The 17676-nt window shown below is 45.5% G+C and overlaps 1 protein-coding gene across 1 annotated transcript in view; it reads left to right on the top strand.

Annotated features, from left to right (window-relative positions):
- CEP170B (centrosomal protein 170B) overlaps positions 1 to 17676 on the top strand; it is a 325448-nt gene that overhangs the window by 16052 nt on the left and 291720 nt on the right. Inside the window, exon 2 of the mRNA XM_053697256.1 lies at positions 11686 to 11826. Coding sequence (XP_053553231.1) covers positions 11722 to 11826 — 105 coding nt within the window. The 5' untranslated portion in view covers positions 11686 to 11721. The remainder of the gene's footprint in view (positions 1 to 11685; positions 11827 to 17676) is intronic.

Below are 17676 nucleotides of genomic sequence, written 5' to 3'. Positions count from 1 at the left end.
CATTGTGCCTGGCTTTCATTGTTGCAGGGTCTCTGCCTCACTATGGGGTAACTTTGCTGCATTATTAAAGGGTCCCTGCAACTTTAAAGTCAAAATTTAGATTACATTTGAATAATTAACTTTAAACAACTTTCCAGTGTACTTCTATTATTTCATTGACCTTGGTCTCTTTGTATCTTTTGTTGAAAAGCATACCTAGAGACTGATTGGTGGCTGCACATATATGCCTCTTGTCATTGGCTCACCTGATGTGCTCAGCTAGCTCACAGTAATGCAGCTTCTTCAATAAAGGATACCAAGAGAATGAAGCAAATGTGAATTGGAAAGTGCTGTATTGGAATCATGAAGGAAAAAACATGGGTTTCACATCCCTTTAATATATTAGACATCTTTAGTAACGACCGTCACTGGGCGATGATTTGGTGCTGACGGCAAAGAGAAATGAGCTGTATCACATAATGACAGAAGCAACGTGCGCCCTGACAGGGCCGGTAACGGATCATACAGATAATCCATTAATCGCATCGTAGCTCCTTTAATAAGGTCACACGCTGCAGCTTCTTACATCTGTCAAGCTCGCCAAGTTAGGACTTGCTCGGATTAGCCTCTCTTTACTACATGATGTGGTACAGGGCAGAGCACTTGTGTATTCACCGCAAGTATCACTGCTGTAAAGTCACTAAATCACGGTTTGTGGTGTTCTCCTATTTGAAGTGGGCGGCCGGAGCGCAGATATTAGACTGTCACCACTAGATTAAATAGTTGGTTACAGGGGATCTTTATTAGACGTGATCAATTAAAGTAAATAAAAAAATATCTCAAATTCTGGACCAGATTTTAAAACATTTAAAGTTTACCATCACTTTAATTAGAGCAGAAAATATGCACTGGCACGCGTACATACAGGAGACTCGCGTGGCGCGCGTACATACAGGAGAAAAATTGATAATTGGAGTAAATTAGACAGTTGCTTAAAAATGCTGTGTTTAGTGTCCCTTTTAATAAAACTACTTTTTGTTTTCCGCCATAAGCATTAGCTGTGCCACAATCATGTACTTGTTGTTTCTGTATCTGTTTAAGCAGATTTACCTCAAACTTTTTTTTTTATCCGTTTGTCATCTCCAGTATCTGAGACATTGTCGGTGGTGCAGTGTTATGTGTGTGATGGAGGTAAACGTCATATATAGAGAGAGAGTGTGTGTGTATACAGCCTATTAAGGATAGACCAATATCATTTTTTCAGGGCGGATATTCTGTACATTTACATTTTTGAAAAATCAACACAATTTCTACACAAATCTTGTTATAAACTGAAAATGCTTATTAACATTTTAAACATTAAAAGTAAACTGGGAAAATAAAGTGTTTGGAAATTAACTTATTAAATGGCTTCCCAAACCATAGAAAAATGGCGTAAATACCTTTTTTTAAACTGCACACTGATATAAAATTAAATTTAAGTCAGTACTGCAAAGCTAGACACTACACAATTTCTTCAATACTCCGTTAAAAGGACCCAGAACCCAAATTGTTTCTTTTGTGATTCAGATAGAGCATGACATTTTAAGCAACTTTCTAATTTACTCTTATTATCAATTTTTCTTTATTCTCTTGGTATCTTTATTTGAAATGCAAGAATGTAAGTTTAGATGCCGGCCCATTTTTGGTGAACAACCTGGGTTGTCCTTGCTGATTGGTGGATAAATTCATCCACCATTAAAAACGAAGCTGTGTAATGCGGCGATACTATGGCGTAAAGGGAAGTCTGCCTTAAAAAGCAGGCTAGAAGTAAAAAGTGAGTCATTGTGAGCCTCATTTGCATATCTTACCCAGAATCCTTTGATTTGGAAACAGTGTAATCAGAGAGTTTGTGGGGTAAAAGCAAGTCTTCTGACTTGTCTAGATTTGTAAATGGTTTACACAATGAGTTATTTTCTCTACATTTTGGATTTAGTGGAGGATTTTAAACTCACTTTTTCTCCTCCCCATATTTTAAATTGTATATGTGTGTGTATATATATATATATATATATATATATATATATATATATATTGCCACTTGACAGGAAAAGAAAGGACATGCTGGAATATCAGTGCTAGATTTATTTGCTTTAATTTTTAATATGCTCATATATTTACTGGATTGCAAATACCTTCCCTGGTACTGTGGAGTGGACTATAAGTTTCTTTATTATGTCACTTATTGGCAGTTTTATACATGTGTAACGGCACCACCTAATGGTCAGGTCATTGTTATCCACTGCTAGAGAATATTGATACTAGTCTCCTATATTGCATAGCTTTCTACTCAAGGTTTGTTGTTGTGGATATTTAATTGATGTGCCTGAACTATCATTTTTTTTTTTTTTATGTTTTTTTTTTTTTTTATGCACATGAAAGGGGGAAATAAAATATTTAAAATAAAAAATCGTCAAATATAGCAGCTTTAGTGGAATGTTTTGCAAATGTGTAAAATTGATCAGAATGCAACAAATAATGCTCTGTTTGTGACCTCGATTAGCAAGCAGATTGATTTTATGTTTTGCTGACCCCTATGAGCAAATCAAAAGTAATTAGCTCTGTGTACTTCAGGGAAACTTTGTTGCTTTAAGTGCCACTTAAGATCACATTTTCCATTTCACAAATCATATATGTTTGTATATGCAAGTCCATCTACAGGCTGCCATTGGTGGTTTGGTTGTTGTAACTGAACTCCCAGGAACACCTGGGCTTGGACTCTGTTATCAGTGCTATTTATTATTAGATGCTATGACCAGCGTATATGTGCTATAGATCATTTGTGTCACTTAAAACTACATGGCTTCCCTGAAGTACACAGAGCTAAATTTCTTTTGATTTGCTCCATATCGGTAATATCGGCAAGTTTCTGTCCGATACAGATTATTTCAGAAATTCCATAATAATTGGCCGTTCCGATAATCGGTCTATCCCTAAACCCTATCATGTATAGTATGTGTGTAGTGAGCGCACATTTATGGGATGATATACACAGAGTGTGTGTGTGTGTATATAGCATTATCTGATAACCCTGTCATGTATAGTATGTGTGTAGTGAGCGCACATTCATGTGATATACAGAGAGTGTGTGTGTGTTGTATATAGCATTCTCTGATAACCCTGTCATGTATAGTATGTGTGTAGTGAGCGCACATTCATGTGATATACAGAGTGTGTGTGTGTGTGTGTATACAGCATTCTCTGATAACCCTTCATGTATAGTATGTGTGTAGTGAGCGCACATTCATGTGATATACAGAGAGAGTGTGTGTGTGTGTATATACAGCATTCTCTGATAACCCTATCATGTATAGTATGTGTGTAGTGAGCGCACATTCATGTGATATAACAGTGTGTGTGTGTGTGTATACAGCATTCTCTGATAACCCTATCATGTATAGTATGTGTGTAGTGAGCGCACATTCATGTGATATACAGAGAGTGTGTGTGTGTGTGTATATACAGCATTCTCTGATAACCCTATCATGTATAGTATGTGTGTAGTGAGCGCACATTCATGTGATATACAGTGTGTGTGTGTGTGTATACAGCATTCTCTGATAACCCTATCATGTATAATATGTGTGTAGTGAGCGCACATTCATGTGATATACAGAGTGTGTGTGTGTGTATATAGCATTCTCTGATAACCCTATCATGTATAGTATGTGTGTAGTGAGCGCACATTCATGTGATATACAGAGAGAGTGTGTGTGTGTATACAGCATTCTCTGATAACCCTATCATGTATAGTATGTGTGTAGTGAGCGCACATTCATGTGATATACAGAGAGTGTGTGTGTATACAGCATTCTCTGATAACCCTATCATGTATAGTATGTGTGTAGTGAGCGCACATTCATGTGATATACAGAGAGTGTGTGTGTGTATACAGCATTCTCTGATAACCCTATCATGTATAGTATGTGTGTAGTGAGCGCACATTCATGTGATATACAGAGAGTGTGTGTGTATACAGCATTCTCTGATAACCCTATCATGTATAGTATGTGTGTAGTGAGCGCACATTCATGTGATATACAGAGAGTGTGTGTGTATACAGCATTCTCTGATAACCCTATCATGTATAGTATGTGTGTAGTGAGCGCACATTTATGTGATGACATCACTGGGCACATCTGTGCTAAAATACATGAGGTGCAGAATTAACTGCTTATTAGAAGTTGTGTTGTAAACCAGGAGTTGCAGAGAAGAGAAAGTTACTTTTGCAGATTTCTCACAGGGAGTGCAGCAGATATAAGGGGGGGGGGGGAGAGGGGCAAACTGCAAGAGGAAACCCTTTAAGGGCTGTGGCTCGGAAAATCTCAGTGTAATGGAGCAGATGATGATGTCTGTGCTGGTGCCGAGTGTGCCACTTATAAGCACTGCCAGTCCTGCAGACGCACGGCTAAATGCTCGTGCTCAGTGTTGTATAATGTAATACAGCGCGGTGCTGCCCTCTTATTGGTGAGTATGTGAGTACTCTGTTACTACTGATGTATTTATTAACATCTCTCTGTCAGCCTTTGTATATTTACTAGTTATAATGATCATCATATAAGATATTACTATATCCGCCAGTCCACTACCGGTGAGAATTGAGGCATTTTTCTATATGAAATGATATATCCAGGAAATTCAAGTAGCTTAGCTGGTGTGTGATGGTGCATCTGATGCTACACATAATGCAGTGATGAAACGGTGCGGGTTTGAATGAATAAAACCTAAAAAAAAGTCTGGTCTAATGTACCCATTCAGTCCTGTGCCAGCCAGGGCAATATAAGCGTGGGGCCCTTGTGTGTGTTATGTGCTTATCTGTAGTAACCAGGTGTCTTGTGCGTTACAAAGACGTTTTGTAAACTGCAAATAAAAGTGCAGCGTTACACGGTACAGTGAGATCTTTTGGTTTGTGACACCGGATTTAAAATTATTTATTTCATGGGAAAAAAATATTTATTATTAAATCGGCTCCTGTTCTGGGGAATCTCTCAGGTTATTTAGATGAAAAAAATGGGGCATTAAACTCCAGTGCCCTGCCATGGAACCCAAAGCACAAGGCAGCTCATGGTAATGGGCAGGAGTGTGTGAGCTCAGGGGTTGGGGCGGCAGTAATGAGGCGCCAGCCATCCATATCCAGAGGACAGTTGGGCCCTGGCTTGTGCAGGAGGGTGGCAAGGAAGAGATGGTGCCAAAGATGCCCTAGCTGTCATATGGGAATTGGTTTTGTACAGTGCGGCACTTGTCTCACATCGCTTTGTCCTTACAATGAAGTAACCTGGGAGAAGCTTCTTATTGTCAGGGACATGGAAGGGGAGTGGGTGCCCTATAACCAGAGGGAGACGGAGTAGGCAGCTTATGGAAGGGGAGTGGGTGCCTAATCACCAGAGGGAGACTGAGTAGGCAGCTTATCGAAGGGGAGTGGGTACCTAATCACCAGAGGGAGACAGAGTAGGCAGCTTATGGAAGGGGAGTGGGTGCCCAATCACCAGAGTGAGACAGAGTAGGCAGCTTATGGAAGGGGAGTGGGTACCTAATCACCATAGTGAGACGGAGTAGGCAGCTTATGGAAGGGGAGTGGGTACCTAATCACCAGAGTGAGACGGAGTAGGCAGCTTATGGAAGGGGAGTGGGTACCTAATCACCAGAGTGAGACGGAGTAGGCAGCTTATAGAAGGGGAGTGGGTACCTAATCACCAGAGTGAGACGGAGTAGGCAGCTTATAGAAGGGGAGTGGGTACCTAATCACCAGAGTGAGACGGAGTAGGCAGCTTATGGAAAGAGAGTGGGTACCTAATCACCAGAGTGAGACGGAGTAGGCAGCTTATAGAAGGGGAGTGGGTACCTAATCACCAGAGTGAGACGGAGTAGGCAGCTTATGGAAAGAGAGTGGGTACCTAATCACCAGAGTGAGACGGAGTAGGCAGCTTATAGAAGGGGAGTGGGTACCTAATCACCAGAGTGAGACGGAGTAGGCAGCTTATAGAAGGGGAGTGGGTACCTAATCACCAGAGTGAGACGGAGTAGGCAGCTTATGGAAGGGGAGTGGGTACCTAATCACCAGAGTGAGACGGAGTAGGCAGCTTATAGAAGGGGAGTGGGTACCTAATCACCAGAGTGAGACGGAGTAGGCAGCTTATAGAAGGGGAGTGGGTACCTAATCACCAGAGTGAGACGGAGTAGGCAGCTTATGGAAAGAGAGTGGGTACCTAATCACCAGAGTGAGACGGAGTAGGCAGCTTATAGAAGGGGAGTGGGTACCTAATCACCAGAGTGAGACGGAGTAGGCAGCTTATGGAAGGGGAGTGGGTACCTAATCACCAGAGTGAGATGGAGTAGGCAGCTTATGGAAAGAGAGTGGGTACCTAATCACCAGAGTGAGACGGAGTAGGCAGCTTATAGAAGGGGAGTGGGTACCTAATCACCAGAGTGAGACAGAGTAGGCAGCTTACGGAAGGAAAGTAAGTGCCTAATCACCCGAGGGAGACAGAGTAGGCAGCTTATAGAAGGAGAGTGGGTGCCCTATAACCAGAGTGAGACGGAGTAGGCAGCTTATGGAAGGGGAGTGGGTACCTAATCACCAGAGTGAGATGGAGTAGGCAGCTTATGGAAAGAGTGGGTACCTAATCACCAGAGTGAGACGGAGTAGGCAGCTTATGGAAAGAGTGGGTACCTAATCACCAGAGTGAGACGGAGTAGGCAGCTTATGGAAGGGGAGTGGGTACCTAATCACCAGAGTGAGACGGAGTAGGCAGCTTATGGAAGGGGAGTGGGTACCTAATCACCAGAGTGAGACGGAGTAGGCAGCTTATAGAAGGGGAGTGGGTACCTAATCACCAGAGTGAGACGGAGTATGCAGCTTATGGAAAGAGAGTGGGTACCTAATCACCAGAGTGAGACGGAGTAGGCAGCTTATAGAAGGGGAGTGGGTACCTAATCACCAGAGTGAGACGGAGTAGGCAGCTTATGGAAGGGGAGTGGGTACCTAATCACCAGAGTGAGATGGAGTAGGCAGCTTATGGAAAGAGAGTGGGTACCTAATCACCAGAGTGAGACGGAGTAGGCAGCTTATAGAAGGGGAGTGGGTACCTAATCACCAGAGTGAGACGGAGTAGGCAGCTTATGGAAGGAAAGTAAGTGCCTAATCACCCGAGGGAGACGGAGTAGGCAGCTTATAGAAGGGGAGTGGGTACCTAATCACCAGAGTGAGACGGAGTAGGCAGCTTATGGAAAGAGAGTGGGTACCTAATCACCAGAGTGAGACGGAGTAGGCAGCTTATGGAAGGGGAGTGGGTACCTAATCACCATAGTGAGACGGAGTAGGCAGCTTATGGAAGGGGAGTGGGTACCTAATCACCATAGTGAGACGGAGTAGGCAGCTTATGGAAAGAGTGGGTACCTAATCACCAGAGTGAGACGGAGTAGGCAGCTTATGGAAGGGGAGTGGGTACCTAATCACCCGAGTGAGACGGAGTAGGCAGCTTATGGAAGGGGAGTGGGTACCTAATCACCAGAGTGAGACGGAGTAGGCAGCTTATAGAAGGGGAGTGGGTACCTAATCACCAGAGTGAGACGGAGTATGCAGCTTATGGAAAGAGAGTGGGTACCTAATCACCAGAGTGAGACGGAGTAGGCAGCTTATAGAAGGGGAGTGGGTACCTAATCACCAGAGTGAGACGGAGTAGGCAGCTTATGGAAGGGGAGTGGGTACCTAATCACCAGAGTGAGACGGAGTAGGCAGCTTATAGAAGGGGAGTGGGTACCTAATCACCAGAGTGAGACGGAGTAGGCAGCTTATAGAAGGGGAGTGGGTACCTAATCACCAGAGTGAGACAGAGTAGGCAGCTTACGGAAGGAAAGTAAGTGCCTAATCACCCGAGGGAGACCGAGTAGGCAGCTTATAGAAGGAGAGTGGGTGCCCTATAACCAGAGTGAGACGGAGTAGGCAGCTTATGGAAACGGAGTGGGTACCTAATCACCAGAGTGAGATGGAGTAGGCAGCTTATGGAAACAGAGTGGGTACCTAATCACCAGAGTGAGACGGAGTAGGCAGCTTATGGAAGGGGAGTGGGTGCCCTATAACCATAGTGAGACGGAGTAGGCAGCTTATGGAAGGGGAGTGGGTGCCCTATAACCAGAGTGAGACGGAGTAGGCAGCTTATGGAAGGGGAGTGGGTGCCCTATAACCAGAGTGAGACGGAGTAGGCAGCTTATGGAAGGGGAGTGGGTACCTAATCACCATAGTGAGACGGAGTAGGCAGCTTATGGAAAGAGTGGGTACCTAATCACCAGAGTGAGACGGAGTAGGCAGCTTATGGAAGGGGAGTGGGTACCTAATCACCCGAGTGAGACGGAGTAGGCAGCTTATGGAAGGGGAGTGGGTACCTAATCACCAGAGTGAGATGGAGTAGGCAGCTTATGGAAACAGAGTGGGTACCTAATCACCAGAGTGAGACGGAGTAGGCAGCTTATGGAAGGGGAGTGGGTGCCCTATAACCATAGTGAGACGGAGTAGGCAGCTTATGGAAGGGGAGTGGGTGCCCTATAACCAGAGTGAGACGGAGTAGGCAGCTTATGGAAGGGGAGTGGGTGCCCTATAACCATAGTGAGACGGAGTAGGCAGCTTATGGAAGGGGAGTGGGTACCTAATCACCATAGTGAGACGGAGTAGGCAGCTTATGGAAAGAGTGGGTACCTAATCACCAGAGTGAGACGGAGTAGGCAGCTTATGGAAGGGGAGTGGGTACCTAATCACCCGAGTGAGACGGAGTAGGCAGCTTATGGAAGGGGAGTGGGTACCTAATCACCAGAGTGAGACGGAGTAGGCAGCTTATAGAAGGGGAGTGGGTACCTAATCACCAGAGTGAGACGGAGTATGCAGCTTATGGAAAGAGAGTGGGTACCTAATCACCAGAGTGAGACGGAGTAGGCAGCTTATAGAAGGGGAGTGGGTACCTAATCACCAGAGTGAGACGGAGTAGGCAGCTTATGGAAGGGGAGTGGGTACCTAATCACCAGAGTGAGACGGAGTAGGCAGCTTATAGAAGGGGAGTGGGTACCTAATCACCAGAGTGAGACGGAGTAGGCAGCTTATTGAAGGGGAGTGGGTACCTAATCACCAGAGTGAGACAGAGTAGGCAGCTTACGGAAGGAAAGTAAGTGCCTAATCACCCGAGGGAGACCGAGTAGGCAGCTTATAGAAGGAGAGTGGGTGCCCTATAACCAGAGTGAGACGGAGTAGGCAGCTTATGGAAACGGAGTGGGTACCTAATCACCAGAGTGAGATGGAGTAGGCAGCTTATGGAAACAGAGTGGGTACCTAATCACCAGAGTGAGACGGAGTAGGCAGCTTATGGAAGGGGAGTGGGTGCCCTATAACCATAGTGAGACGGAGTAGGCAGCTTATGGAAGGGGAGTGGGTGCCCTATAACCAGAGTGAGACGGAGTAGGCAGCTTATGGAAGGGGAGTGGGTGCCCTATAACCAGAGTGAGACGGAGTAGGCAGCTTATGGAAAGAGAGTGGGTACCTAATCACCAGAGTGAGACGGAGTAGGCAGCTTATGGAAGGGGAGTGGGTGCCCTATAACCAGAGTGAGACGGAGTAGGCTGCTTATAGAAGGGGAGTGGGTGCCCTATAACCAGAGGGAGACGGAGTAGGCAGCTTATAGGAGGGGAGTGGGTGCCTAATCACCAGAGGGAGACGGAGTAGGCAGCTTATGGAAGGGGAGTGGGTGCCTAATCACCAGAGGGAGACGGAGTAGGCAGCTTATGGAAGGGGAGTGGGTGCCTAATCACCAGAGGGAGACGGAGTAGGCAGCTTATGGAATGGGAGTGGGTGCCCTATAACCAGAGGGAGACGGAGTAGGCTGCTTATAGAAGGGGAGTGGGTGCCCTATAACCAGAGGGAGACGGAGTAGGCAGCTTATAGAAGGGGAGTGGGTGCCTAATCACCAGAGGGAGACGGAGTAGGCAGCTTATGGAAGGGGAGTGGGTGCCCTATAACCAGAGTGAGACGGAGTAGGCAGCTTATAGAAGGGGAGTGGGTGCCCTATAACCAGAGTGAGACGGAGTAGACAGCTTATGGAAAGAGAGTGGGTACCTAATCACCAGAGTGAGACGGAGTAGGCAGCTTATGGAAGGGGAGTGGGTGCCCTATAACCAGAGTGAGACGGAGTAGGCAGCTTATAGAAGGGGAGTGGGTGCCCTATAACCAGAGTGAGACGGAGTAGGCAGCTTATGGAAAGAGAGTGGGTACCTAATCACCAGAGTGAGACAGAGTAGGCTGCTTATGGAAGGGGAGTGGGTGCCCTATAACAAGAGTGAGACGGAGTAGGCTTCTTATGGAAGGAGAGTGGGTGCCCTATAACAAGAGTGAGACAGAGTAGGCTGCTTATGGAAGGGGAGTGGGTGCCCTATAACAAGAGTGAGACGGAGTAGGCTGCTTATGGAAGGAGAGTGGGTGCCCTATAACAAGAGTGAGACGGAGTAGGCTTCTTATGGAAGGAGAGTGGGTGCCCTATAACCAGAGTGAGACGGAGTAGGCAGCTTATGGAAAGAGAGTGGGTACCTAATCACCAGAGTGAGACAGAGTAGGCTGCTTATGGAAGGGGAGTGGGTGCCCTATAACAAGAGTGAGACGGAGTAGGCTTCTTATGGAAGGAGAGTGGGTGCCCTATAACAAGAGTGAGACGGAGTAGGCTGCTTATGGAAGGAGAGTGGGTGCCCTATAACAAGAGTGAGACGGAGTAGGCTTCTTATGGAAGGAGAGTGGGTGCCCTATAACAAGAGTGAGACGGAGTAGGCTGCTTATGGAAGGAGAGTGGGTGCCCTATAACCAGAGTGAGACGGAGTAGGCTGCTTATAGAAGGGGAGTGGGTGCCCTATAACCAGAGTGAGACGGAGTAGGCAGCTTATGGAAGGGGAGTGGGTGCCCTATAACCAGAGTGAGACGGAGTAGGCAGCCTATGGAAGGAGAGTAGGTGCCCTATAACCAGAGTGAGACGGAGTAGGCTGCTTATGGAAGGGGAGTAAGTGCCTAATCACCAGAGTGAGACTGAGTAGGCAGGTTATGGAAGGGGAGTGGGTGCCTAATCACCAGAGTGAGACGGAGTAGGCAGCTTATGGAAGGGGAGTGGGTGCCCTATAACAAGAGTGAGACGGAGTAGGCAGCGTCCGGCTATAATATCACTAAAGTCTTTAGTTTGTCACTTTTTTACTTTAAGTTGTTGCGGTGACGCTGGTGTATTCACTAGTATCAGTCCAGTGCCTGTCATACTGAGTGCCCTGGTACATAATTATTGGTTCTGTTAGAGCATTAACCCTATGGGTGCCTTCTCTGGGAAGCCTTGAGATGACCTGTTTATGTTATGGGGAGGAATTCTCTTCTGTGTTCTTGAGGCATTTCTGGGGGCTGTTGCAAGGCTATAGGTTTTATGCCAGTGTTTTTGGGTCCTGCCAATCCCTTTGAAGTTCCTTTCAATCTCCTTGTCTGAATAAAGTGAGAGGGCAGAGAGTCATTAACTCTTTACCAGATGCTAAACCTTCCACTTACAATAATCAGCCTAGTAGATTGTGATTGTTCAACATAAGTGCCCCCCCTATGCCCCAGCTTGCACATGCCCGCACTTGTTCTAGTTTAGCATCTTAACATGAAATATTTCTGTTCCGCAGGATGCTGATTGGGTAGGTGACGTGCCAGACGCCAAGATGAGTGTCACCTCGTGGTTCCTGGTGAGCAGCTCAGGCATGCGACACCGGCTGCCTCGGGAGATGATTTTTGTTGGCCGTGAGGACTGTGAGCTGATGCTGCAGGTAAATATCTAACATATAATGGCAGCTAAGGCGTTAAATCGCTGTCCTCTTCACTATATGTAATATTCCTGATCGTAGTTGTTTAATGATACTTATTCCCACGTGTCACACACGGTGCATATTACAAGACGGTCATGTTGTTTAGGAACACGAGCAAAGTCACTGGCTTGTGCTTTTCAGGAGGTTTATTGGTGGAAACTGCTAAATGCAGAGATTTTAAAGGGACAATGTAGAGTTGCTTAAAGGGACATAAATCCTCTCCTGATTCAGATGGAACATTACATTTCTCCAACATAGGTGTGTCCGGTCCACGGCGTCATCCTTACTTGTGGGATATTCTCTTCCCCAACAGGAAATGGCAAAGAGCCCAGCAAAGCTGGTCACATGATCCCTCCTAGGCTCCGCCTACCCCAGTCATTCTCTTTGCCGTTGTACAGGCAACATCTCCACGGAGATGGCTTAGAGTTTTTTAGTGTTTAACTGTAGTTTTTATTATTCAATCAAGAGTTTGTTATTTTAAAATAGTGCTGGTATGTACTATTTACTCAGAAACAGAAAAGAGATGAAGATTTCTGTTTGTATGAGGAAAATGATTTTAGCACCGTAACTAAAATCCATGGCTGTTCCACACAGGACTGTTGAGAGGAATTAACTTCAGTTGGGGGAACAGTGTGCAGTCTCTTGCTGCTTGAGGTATGACACATTCTAACAAGACGATGTAATGCTGGAAGCTGTCATTTTCCCTATGGGATCCGGTAAGCCATGTTTATTAAGATAGTAAATAAGGGCTTCACAAGGGCTTGTTAAGACTGTAGACTTTTTCTGGGCTAAATCGATTCATTATTAACACATATTTAGCCTTGAGGAATCATTTAATCTGGGTATTTTGATAAGATTATATCGGCAGGCACTTTTTTAGACACCTTTCTCTTTAGGGGCTTTCCCAAATCATAGGCAGAGCCTCATTTTCGCGCCGGTGTTGCGCACTTGTTTTTGAGAGGCATGACATGCAGTCGCATGTGTGAGGAGCTCTGATACATAGAAAAGACTTTCTGAAGGCGTCATTTGGTATCGTATTCCCCTTTGGGCTTGGTTGGGTCTCAGCAAAGCAGATACCAGGGACTGTAAAGGGGTTAAAGTTAAAAACGGCTCCGGTTCCGTTATTTTAAGGGTTAAAGCTTCCAAATTTGGTGTGCAATACTTTTAAGGCTTTAAGACACTGTGGTGAAATTTTGGTGAATTTTGAACAATTCCTTCATATTTTTTCGCTATTGCAGTAATAAAGTGTGTTCAGTTTAAAATTTAAAGTGACAGTAACGGTTTTATTTTAAAACGTTTTTTGTACTTTGTTATCAAGTTTATGCCTGTTTAACATGTCTGCACTACCAGATAGACTGTGTTCTGAATGTGGGGAAGCCAGAGTTCCTTCTCATTTAAATAAATGTGATTTATGTGACAATGACAATGATGCCCAAGATGATTCCTCAAGTGAGGGGAGTAAGCATGGTACTGCATCATTCCCTCCTTCGTCTACACGAGTCTTGCCCACTCAGGAGGCCCCTAGTACATCTAGCGCGCCAATACTCCTTACTATGCAACAATTAACGGCTGTAATGGATAATTCTGTCAAAAACATTTTAGCCAAAATGCACACTTATCAGCGTAAGCGCGACTGCTCTGTTTTAGATACTGAAGAGCATGACGACGCTGATAATAATGGTTCTGAAGGGCCCCTAAACCAGTCTGATGGGGCCAGGGAGGTTTTGTCTGAGGGAGAAATTACTGATTCAGGGAACATTTCTCAACAAGCTGAACCTGATGTGATTACGTTTAAATTTAAGTTGGAACATCTCCGCATCCTGCTTAAGGAGGTATTATCCACTCTGGATGATTGTGACAAGTTGGTCATCCCAGAGAAACTATGTAAAATGGACAAGTTCCTAGAGGTCCCGGGGCTCCCAGAAGCTTTTCCTATACCCAAGCGGGTGGCGGACATTGTAAATAAAGAATGGGAAAGGCCCGGTATTCCTTTCGTCCCTCCCCCCATATTTAAAAAATTGTTTCCTATGGTCGACCCCAGAAAGGACTTATGGCAGACAGTCCCCAAGGTCGAGGGAGCGGTTTCCACTTTAAACAAACGCACCACTATACCCATAGAAGATAGTTGTGCTTTCAAAGATCCTATGGATAAAAAATTAGAAGGTTTACTTAAAAAGATGTTTGTTCAGCAGGGTTACCTTCTACAACCAATTTCATGCATTGTCCCTGTCGCTACAGCCGCGTGTTTCTGGTTTGATGAGCTGGTAAAGGCGGTCGATAGTGATTCTCCTCCTTATGAGGAGATTATGGACAGAATCAATGCTCTCAAATTGGCTAATTCTTTCACCCTAGACGCCACTTTGCAATTGGCTAGGTTAGCGGCTAAGAATTCTGGGTTTGCTATTGTGGCGCGCAGAGCGCTTTGGTTGAAATCTTGGTCAGCTGATGCGTCTTCCAAGAACAAGCTACTTAACATTCCTTTCAAGGGGAAAACGCTGTTTGGCCCTGACTTGAAAGAGATTATCTCTGATATCACTGGGGGTAAGGGCCACGCCCTTCCTCAGGATCGGCCTTTCAAGGCCAAAAATAAACCTAATTTTCGTCCCTTTCGTAGAAACGGACCAGCCCAAAGTGCTACGTCCTCTAAGCAAGAGGGTAATACTTCTCAAGCCAAGCCAGCTTGGAGACCAATGCAAGGCTGGAACAAGGGAAAGCAGGCCAAGAAACCTGCCACTGCTACCAAGACAGCATGAAATGTTGGCCCCCGATCCGGGACCGGATCTGGTGGGGGGCAGACTCTCTCTCTTCGCTCGGGCTTGGGCAAGAGATGTTCTGGATCCTTGGGCGCTAGAAATAGTCTCCCAAGGTTATCTTCTGGAATTCAAGGGGCTTCCCCCAAGGGGGAGGTTCCACAGGTCTCAGTTGTCTTCAGACCACATAAAAAGACAGGCATTCTTACATTGTGTAGAAGACCTGTTAAAAATGGGAGTGATTCATCCTGTTCCATTAGGAGAACAAGGGATGGGGTTCTACTCCAATCTGTTCATAGTTCCCAAAAAAGAGGGAACGTTCAGACCAATCTTAGATCTCAAGATCTTAAACAAGTTTCTCAAGGTTCCATCGTTCAAAATGGAAACCATTCGAACAATTCTTCCTTCCATCCAGGAAGGTCAATTCATGACCACGGTGGATTTAAAGGATGCGTATCTACATATTCCTATCCACAAGGAACATCATCGGTTCCTAAGGTTCGCATTCCTGGACAAGCATTACCAGTTCGTGGCACTTCCTTTCGGATTAGCCACTGCTCCAAGGATTTTCACAAAGGTACTAGGGTCCCTTCTAGCTGTGCTAAGACCAAGGGGCATTGCTGTAGTACCTTACTTGGACGACATTCTGATTCAAGCGTCGTCCCTTCCTCAAGCAAAGGCTCACACGGACATCGTCCTGGCCTTTCTCAGATCTCACGGATGGAAAGTGAACGTGGAAAAGAGTTCTCTATCTCCGTCAACAAGGGTTCCCTTCTTGGGGACAATAATAGACTCCTTAGAAATGAGGATTTTTCTGACAGAGGTCAGAAAAACAAAACTTCTAGACTCTTGTCGGATACTTCATTCCGTTCCTCTTCCTTCCATAGCGCAGTGCATGGAAGTGATAGGTTTGATGGTAGCGGCAATGGACATAGTTCCTTTTGCGCGCATTCATCTAAGACCATTACAACTGTGCATGCTCAGTCAGCGGAATGGGGACTATACAAACTTGTCTCCGAGGATACAAGTAAATCAGAGGACCAGAGACTCACTCCGTTGGTGGCTGTCCCTGGACAACCTGTCACAAGGGATGACCTTCCGCAGACCAGAGTGGGTCATTGTCACGACCGACGCCAGTCTGATGGGCTGGGGCGCGGTCTGGGGATCCCTGAAAGCTCAGGGTCTTTGGTCTCGGGAAGAATCTCTTCTACCGATAAATATTCTGGAACTGAGAGCGATATTCAATGCTCTCAAGGCTTGGCCTCAGCTAGCGAGGGCCAAGTTCATACGGTTTCAATCAGACAACATGACAACTGTTGCGTACATCAACCATCAGGGGGGAACAAGGAGTTCCCTGGCGATGGAAGAAGTGACCAAAATCATTCTATGGGCGGAGTCTCACTCCTGCCACCTGTCTGCTATCCACATCCCAGGAGTGGAAAATTGGGAAGCGGATTTTCTGAGTCGTCAGACATTGCATCCGGGGGAGTGGGAACTCCATCCGGAAATCTTTGCCCAAGTCACTCAACTGTGGGGCATTCCAGACATGGATCTGATGGCCTCTCGTCAGAACTTCAAAGTTCCTTGCTACGGGTCCAGATCCAGGGATCCCAAGGCGGCTCTAGTGGATGCACTAGTAGCACCTTGGCCCTTCAAACTAGCTTATGTATTCCCGCCGTTTCCTCTCATCCCCAGGCTGGTAGCCAGGATCAATCAGGAAAGGGCGTCGGTGATCTTGATAGCTCCTGCGTGGCCACGCAGGACTTGGTATGCAGATCTGGTGAATATGTCATCGGCTCCACCATGGAAGCTACCTTTGAGACGAGACCTTCTTGTTCAAGGTCCGTTCGAACATCCGAATCTGGTCTCACTCCAGCTGACTGCTTGGAGATTGAACGCTTGATCTTATCGAAGCGAGGGTTCTCAGATTCTGTTATCGATACTCTTGTTCAGGCCAGAAAGCCTGTAACTAGAAAGATTTACCACAAAATTTGGAAAAAATATATCTGTTGGTGTGAATCTAAAGGATTCCCTTGGGACAAGGTTAAGATTCCTAAGATTCTATCCTTCCTTCAAGAAGGATTGGAAAAAGGATTATCTGCAAGTTCCCTGAAGGGACAGATTTCTGCCTTGTCTGTGTTACTTCACAAAAAGCTGGCAGCTGTGCCAGATGTTCAAGCCTTTGTTCAGGCTCTGGTTAGAATCAAGCCTGTTTACAAACCTTTGACTCCTCCTTGGAGTCTCAACTTAGTTCTTTCAGTTCTTCAGGGGGTTCCGTTTGAACCCTTACATTCCGTTGATATTAAGTTATTATCTTGGAAAGTTTTGTTTTTGGTTGCAATTTCTTCTGCTAGAAGAGTTTCAGAATTATCTGCTCTGCAGTGTTCTCCTCCTTATCTGGTGTTCCATGCAGATAAGGTGGTTTTACGTACTAAACCTGGTTTTCTTCCAAAATTTGTTTCTAACAAAAACATTAACCAGGAGATTATCGTACCTTCTCTGTGTCCGAAACCAGTTTCGAAGAAGGAACGTTTGTTGCACAATTTGGATGTTGTTCGCGCTCTAAAATTCTATTTAGATGCTACAAAGGATTTTAGACAAACATCTTCCTTGTTTGTTGTTTATTCCGGTAAAAGGAGAGGTCAAAAAGCAACTTCTACCTCTCTCTCTTTTTGGATTAAAAGCATCATCAGATTGGCTTACGAGACTGCCGGACGGCAGCCTCCCGAAAGAATCACAGCTCATTCCACTAGGGCTGTGGCTTCCACATGGGCCTTCAAGAACGAGGCTTCTGTTGATCAGATATGTAGGGCAGCGACTTGGTCTTCACTGCACACTTTTACCAAATTTTACAAGTTTGATACTTTTGCTTCTTCTGAGGCTATTTTTGGGAGAAAGGTTTTGCAAGCCGTGGTGCCTTCCATCTAGGTGACCTGATTTGCTCCCTCCCATCATCCGTGTCCTAAAGCTTTGGTATTGGTTCCCACAAGTAAGGATGACGCCGTGGACCGGACACACCTATGTTGGAGAAAACAGAATTTATGTTTACCTGATAAATTAC

Source organism: Bombina bombina, chromosome 1, assembly GCF_027579735.1.
Source record: "Bombina bombina isolate aBomBom1 chromosome 1, aBomBom1.pri, whole genome shotgun sequence".
NCBI classification, from domain to species: domain Eukaryota; kingdom Metazoa; phylum Chordata; class Amphibia; order Anura; family Bombinatoridae; genus Bombina; species Bombina bombina.
The sequence above is the reverse complement of the archived record's forward strand: the minus strand, read 5'-3'. Positions and strand labels throughout refer to the sequence as shown.